Source organism: Nestor notabilis, unplaced genomic scaffold, assembly GCF_000696875.1.
Source record: "Nestor notabilis isolate BGI_N333 unplaced genomic scaffold, ASM69687v1 scaffold8479, whole genome shotgun sequence".
In the NCBI taxonomy this organism is placed as follows: Eukaryota; Metazoa; Chordata; class Aves; order Psittaciformes; family Psittacidae; genus Nestor; species Nestor notabilis.
In genome coordinates this window covers 59922-67422 of record NW_009942321.1, presented here as the reverse complement: position 1 = coordinate 67422, position 7501 = coordinate 59922, and the positions used below count along the sequence as shown (strand labels likewise).

Genomic DNA, 7501 nt, shown 5'->3' with positions numbered 1-7501 from the left:
TCCTGCTGTTCTGATCATGGTTTCTCATTGCACTAAGTTGTAATGCTTTGTGGAAAACAGGGCCTAGTGGAGATAAATGTTTTGGGATGTATTTGGAAAACTGGTACTTTTGTGAAATACATGCTTTTTGTTTTGTTTTGTTCTTAGTCAATATCTTAAAAACTTAGCAGGAGGCCAAGATTCAAAGGTGGTAGGTGATATTTAAGCAGTTGTCTGACTGTTTGTAGAAGATGGTATTTATGACTTTGAGCTGAGGTCAATACTGACATGGCTATAAATATAGGACTTTCAATTTCGAAATGAAGATCCTGTTATAAAAATGAAGAGTGTGTGTGTGTCTTAAAGCCTCTGCTAAGTTCTTAAACTCTATCAATACTTCCATTCTCTGGAAACAGCCAGATTATTCTTCTGAAGTAGTCTTGGATTCATAACAAGTGTTACCTTAGGTCAGAGTGAACTGTGAAACACTAAATCTGCATTTAGTCATGTGGCAAAAAATGTGTTCACTAACTCTGTTCTGGTTTTTCTGTGCTTGTTTTAAGGCTGTGGGCTTCGTAAATATTCAGGTTTACTAGTGGGTTGTGGAAGGATGAAGGAAAGTGTTGCAGTTCTGTTTCCGGTCTGGGTAGGGAGTGGATAAAGGAAAAGCCAGCATCACAGCTGACTCACTGAAATGGTTGTGAAATGGAGTTAATTCCTAGTTTCATGAAGAGTGTTGTTCTGTGTACCATGAACTGTACCATGAATTGCTATGAGGAATGTAAAATGGGCACTAGATTATGCATAGAATGCAGAGGGACAGGCAGAAGGACAAATGTTGCTGTCTTTTGATTCCTAGTGATCTGAGCGAATGAAATACAGGCTTTTTTCTGAGCACAGAAGTTACTCATGCAGTTGTGGAATTTACAGTGCTTTGCAAGACTTTTTGTTTACTTTTTTAAATTAATGGTTGATAGCAACTAAGAACTTAGTGTGTGATCTCAACATCTGAGGGAGGACATGACTGTCCTTGTAGTCTAAACTATGTTAATTTGCACTGACCGAGGATTTGTGCCTAATGACATTGATACCTGTTGAGCATTCAGGATTTTGAGGGAATGCTCTTGATGTTATGTAAAACCCTATGAATTTTTTATGAAATCAGGAAGGGGAAGTTAAAAATTCTTGCAGCTTCAACTAGCTGATGAGTAGTCTGTGCCCTGAGGACTAGATGGTGGGCGGTGTCTTACTCCTTTCCACCATTAGTGTACATTGGGGATAGGGAAGCTCTCTCGTTTTGCCAGTAGTCATAGTGAGGTTGGTCTGCTGATGCACCAGTTGATGCAGTATTATTTTTAAACAATGACTTCACTGGAATCTACCTTGTTCTTCTTTTGCAAGTTCCACCTGTCTGCCAGAAAAATCTCTGTGGTAGGCTTTTCTTCCTCTTTGGTACAAGCTTGGAACACATGAGCTGGTAGTCAAGAACTTTCTATGGTTTCTTGTTACTTAGAGTTCTCAAAACTATGGTTGCAACTAATTTGAAAGTATTGTCATGGAAATAAAGATTTCATTGTTACATGGTACTGTCTCAGGGCAAGAAAAGCAACTTTTTATGGCTGTTACCTATAGTGGAAAGACTTGTGAAACAAGACCCCCTCTATGGGTTTTCTTAACAACCTCAATAAAAGCCATGTGCAATAAAATGTAGGGGGTTAAGGCTTATTTCCTAGTTTTCCAACCAGTCTGCCTGGAAGTACCCAACCCAAGCCTTGATAGTTGAGAGGGTACAGAGTAGTAGATGGACAAACTTTTCAGTATGGAAGATTTAATGTGAGTGGAGATTGTGGAGATGTGAGTTTCTGCAAATTCTTCCTTTGTTAAAAAGGACAACTGTCTGTAAGAGTTGTGAGCCCTCAGAGACGTATTTTGTAAGATATCATATGCAAAGTACTGCAGGTGTAGACCTGCAGCTTTCTGTAGTCTTTTTATTGAACTCTGGTGATACTATAAAACATGATGACAAAACCGTTTTTAAGGGCCTGTGTTCCTTGTGGCAACATTATTTAGGTCCTATGAACATGTTACGTTGCATGTTAAATGCTGGATCAAGTTGTCATGAGAATATGTTCCACTTGGCAAACTTGATTAAAGCATGATGCCATCCGTTATTGCTTGTAAGCTCTGCCATTCTGTGTTGCCCTGAAGAGACAGAAACATTCTGAAGCCACTCAGTTTGTGTTATTTTCAAATTAGTTGCCTTTGCAATGGCAACATGCTATCAAGGATAACCTGTTGGCTGATTGATCTGGCAGAGGCTGCAAATTAAAGACAATTGCTCATGACACACTCCAATGGCTTTGTAGATTCTGCTGAAATATTAATTTAGCTTTGCCATTTTAATTTAATTAAAGCTTGCTAGGTTTTTTCAATGCTGCATTTAAAGCTTTCATGGAATATGGATGGCAGTTGGGCTTTTTTGTATCCTGTGGGAGTAATGATTCCTGACTTTTTTCCTTAATTTTATGAAGTGTTTTTGACTGCTTGCTTAAGCTAATAAGACTTAGTATGGAACAGGCATTGATTTCACATATATAAATCTGAATTAATGGTCTCAGATAAACATGAAATTACCTGTATACTAGACTGAAAATTGCTTAACAAAGGTCTTCAAGTAAATGTATATTAACACTCTTTAAAGTGTCACAGTTGCCATATAATCTATGATGGCAATAATGTAGTATACCTGTTTTTTCTCTCAAAATTCAATTTCCAAACAAATACGGAAGCTAGATATGTTGGCATCATGCTATGTATGAATGCACTGCAGCACTTAAACCTTCTAAAGTGTAGCCTGCTGTATGATGAGTTAAGCAAAGAATTTTCTTGCAAATAAATGAGCAAAATCTGGGGAGATGGACATCATGTGTCCAGCTTAGAACAAACCTGATGATGAATGCTTGTCATTCTCCCTGTATTTGTGCTGGATACTGAATTTAGTCTAATCTTTAATAGGACTAGGACTATCTGTTGTTTTGGGCCCTGCTGATGAGGCAATTTGTGTTAGCATCTATGGTAGTGTGGGATTCTGGATGCTGACGTAGCCCTGCTCACAACTGAATGTCTGACCGGTTCTATTAGCAGGAAATAACTCTAACTTCTCTACATTAATTTTTGCCAGGAAAGAGATCAGTGTCATACCAACACTTACCTAGCAGTGTGCTACAGAAGCGAAGTTACGAAAGCTTCATTGGTAATGCACACTTTCGACCAAGTGACAAGAGGACTTGATCATTTACTTCAAAAAACGGTAAATAAACCTTTTGATCTAATTGTTACTTTAATGTTGTGTCATGTACTTGCAGCATCAAAAGTTGCTGCGTATGAGAGGTCATGAAAGTCTGAACCAGAACAGCTGAAAATACAAACTCCCTCTCTCCCGTGAAGTGAATCAAATAGTAGTGTAGCAGTATTGGTTCCTTGAATAGTGGTAATGGCTTGCATAAGAAAAACATAGATGCTCCTTTTCTAAAAGAAATGGAAGGTCTAAGGTTAAATAAATATACTAATGAGTTACAGTACCAGTAGGAAGTGTTCAACGAGGTGCTTTTCCCTCAAGTCAGGACTTTGAGCGTTGCGTGGAGAACTAGAGAGGAAGTGCTGTTATCACAATTCATGAATCCTATGGGAGTTTATGCTGGTTGTCCTTCCTGAAAATGTAGATGTTACTTATTTTACAGCTTCTGAAAATTGTGAAGATGGCCTCAAAAAACAACTCTTTTTTTGATGGATTATTTCATAGAGAAGTAAGGGTTCCCTGATAGCTCATGGACAGTTTATCTTTGTGTACTGGAGAGGTTACTCCAGATAGTTTTTTCCTTTGTTTGACTGAGGGGTGGGTGTAGCCTCTTAGAGAAACCAGTCAAGTGAAAAGAATTAGCCTGGTATTCTGAATTCCTGTGTTTCATCTCTTCAGTTCTGTAGCTGTATCTCAGAACTTAACCACCCCATTGTGTTTGCAACATTCTTAAGCTGCTAAGGAGATAAGTACTCTATAAGACTATAAATAAATATATCTGTGCGCTTTTTTCAAACCCAGAGCTACAGATAATTTTCTTCATATAAATTTAAGGAGATATGTCTTGAATGCTATAGTACTTGGACGAGCATGCACTATTTTATGGAAAGATTTTGCCTATCTGGGGAGCGGAGCTATTTGACATCTAGTTGACAGTTTTAAAATAATTTGCTTTATTTCTTGATATTCTTTTAATCTTTCTGTTTTTATTATCCCCCTACTAAATATATTCTTGCCTAGTTCTGCTTGTGTAAACTCAACTTCCTGCCTGTATTTCTATGTGGTACTTAAGTATCTTCAAACGTTGTCTTGATTGCCAGCTTTTATTTGGCAAATGAAAAAGACACATCTTATGTGGCAATACCAATTTCTAAATGTACTATGGAAGGATGTGGAAGAAATTCCCTTTATGTTTTAAAGATACAAAAAAATGTGTTGTACTAATTTATATTTGTACACCACAAAACTATATTTTTTTCTCTTTTTATCCTCTCTTAGGTCTAAGGATACAAGTGCATGTTCTATGGAGTTATACCTGCAGTTCATCTCTTGAGGAAAAATGAATGGTGAAAGCTACTGAACTAAGCTGTGATTGTACTATATATAGAAACACTACAGTTTTATAATACTGGTTCTGTTAACATTTTGTACCAAATAGCCATAAAAAGTAGTTTAAACAATTGGGTTATGAAGGTGTGTGGAGAATGTTTATCTTGACATTGACTTTTAAGTATTTTTCATTAGAATTAATTGACCAAATATTAGGTAGGAATTATATTTTTACATACTTGAGTGCTGCTGAAGAGTTTCTCTTTGAAAGAATATATAATCCTTGCACCTCAGGTAACTGTAAATACTGAAGTTGAAATCCTGTTGACTTAATGCTTCTTTTTCATAAGGTTGAAAGTTTCTCATCTTTATTTCTGTTGAACTATGCTAGTTTTTTAAAACAATTTCCAAACGAACTGTCTGAAACTGTCCAGTTAATAAATGTTGTGAACATCAAAGCAATGGTGCTGCCATTTTGCTTGTATATGTTGTATATGCTGCCTTGTATATGTTTGGACCATAATGTGTTGGGGAGGGATCTGTTTCCCTGGGGTTGTTTCCAGCATATTTTTAAATGCAAGGATGAGGCAATACTTGACATTTGGATTTCAGTGTGGTGTTCCTGAAATGTGGTTGGATTCTTCTCTTGGCATTGCTTGCTCTTCTTCAGAGAAGCCTTTTAAACATCTCTACCAACATACAAACCTTTACAGCAGAAAATACCTAGGACTTGCCTGAGAAACAGTAGTAATCTAAATGTTTCAAAAGTTCAGTTTTGTACTAAACTCAATACAGTTACATTTAGAGGAGAAAACTACTTTGCACCTTTGTCCAAACTGTAAAGTCACAAACAGACTTGCAATATGAATATGGGATCTACAGACTTCAAAAAGGGATGTGGCTATGGTGTAGCCTGCTTGACTGTGCTTGGAAGCTTCTTGATGTCGAGTTTTAGCATCTAATGGGTGTTTAAAATAAGTGAGAAATAACCTGTAAATTGGAGAATATCTCCTTTTATTTTTTTGTGAAGACAACAAGAGTTTTTTCTAATGCACATGCAGTTTAATTTTTGTAAAGGGAAGATGGCCAGTTACCAGCCAGTAAAGCAGAGTTGTTGCCTATTTTGACTTGCATTCCCTAGTTGCTTCTCGTAAAGCCTGCAGTTTTAAGAGTTAATTTCTTCTGTACCTGGCTTTGACTTCCATATATTTTAGTAAAACAAAAAAAAATGAAAATTTTGCACTGTTCATTTTGCTCTCTTCCCTCACGCAGCAAATGTAACATAGCAAAACCTAGAAACTCTTGGTTTTTCATTATGCAACTTGAGATGTTCCAGTTGTATGTCTTAGTTCCTGTATATGGGACCTATTTTTAATGTCTCTGTAAACTGGCGATGTAATGAAGTGCTGTGTATCAGGAAATTGTACACTATTTACCTTTTTTCCTGTTCATAAGCTGAGCCATATGTACATAATCTCGATTTTTGGTTTCCTAGTTTTGCACTTTTATAGCCTATTTTTTGAAGATGAATTCACTTGGAAAATGGTTAATCTATTTTTTTGCGTGATCTTTCAATGAGTCTTATAGAATGCATGCTGTAACGATCATCTGTGTACCTTGCGGGGTTCTGTGATTTAAAAAGTACGGGGCTGGGTTTTAAAATGCTTCAGCAAACAGACCTAAGACTTGTTTGTTTTTAATCTCCCTTCATGCTGGTACAGTTTCCCTCAAGGCTTTTTTTGGGTAGGTATCTTGGGGTTGGAATGAAAAATGGACATGAAGACTTATTTCATGGCAGCGCAGCCCTGTACTTCAGAATACACTTTGCCCATCAGTATTAACTATTGGGATACTACTGGTTTTGTATGTTTCTTTGGAAAAAAACAGTGCATATATAGAGGTACAAATTGTTGATTTTTTTTTTCTTTATGTATTTATTTCATTCCATTTTGTTTTATTTTAATTGTTGAAACCAGAAGTCGTCAAGCAGTAGGCACACATTACTCATTTAATTTATGATGTATTTCACTTTAGTTGAGTATATTATTACATGTGGATGTAAATATAGACTTGGTGTTTTGCAAAACTGGTTTACGTGTCTTGCTTTTAAAGCTTGAAGTGAGTTGCCTGGAATTTCATATTCACTTGACCTTTTGTAATACTTGCACTGCTGGGGAGGGGGGAGAAAGAGAACCTGCCAATAACCAAACCCAAATTCATGCCTTGTTCAGTTGCTTATATGAAAATACTGAGTCACTTCCCAGAAAATCTGTGAGGCTGAAGAGGAGAATTCTTTAACATAATGAAGAAAACTTGTTTCTTTCAGTTGTTTTCCTTCAAGAAGGGAAATCGAGTTATTACATACAATTTTTGTAGTCATAAAATTGAGGTGAGCAAGGATTTGCTTTTTGGTGAGGCTTCAGAATTTGTATGGGCTTAAACTGTTTCTGAAAGCAAATGAGTTCTGAGACATTTCTAGGTCTGATGTGTTCCTGGAACTCAGCTGCAGTGTTAGACCTCACCAACAGCTCTGACCATACCTCAAAACTAGATTGTGGGTTTGGAAGACACCTAGAAAAGACTTATCAAAGGCAATTCATTCTCGAGAGAAAGGGAGCTCATCGGATGAGAGTCCCAGTATACACCAGCTGTATTCAAGGCCACTTGTATGAGTGACCACAGCCTTGTTGACATCACAGGTTCAGCTTTTGATTCCTGTGCTAGGCTGGTGCTTGTTGCCATGATAAGGTTGGTAGAAGCAGGTTAAACTAGTTTCTTCAATAAAAGCAGTGCTGTTTGGGGAGGATAAAAGCATCAGAGTGTGGGAGCTTAATAAAATCATGTGTGTATCTGTCACTTGCTTTGGCAATGGCTTTGTAAGTCCTCTTTATGGTC

The 7501-nt window shown here is 37.0% G+C and overlaps 1 protein-coding gene across 1 annotated transcript in view; it reads left to right on the top strand.

Moving 5' to 3' along the window:
- ZNF217 (zinc finger protein 217) overlaps positions 1–6692 on the top strand; it is a 13559-nt gene extending 6867 nt beyond the window's left edge. The window contains exons 4-5 of the mRNA XM_010021337.1: positions 3161–3289; positions 4556–6692. Coding sequence (XP_010019639.1) covers positions 3161–3270 — 110 coding nt within the window. The 3' untranslated portion in view covers positions 3271–3289; positions 4556–6692. The remainder of the gene's footprint in view (positions 1–3160; positions 3290–4555) is intronic.
- Positions 6693–7501: the final 809 nt, after the last annotated feature.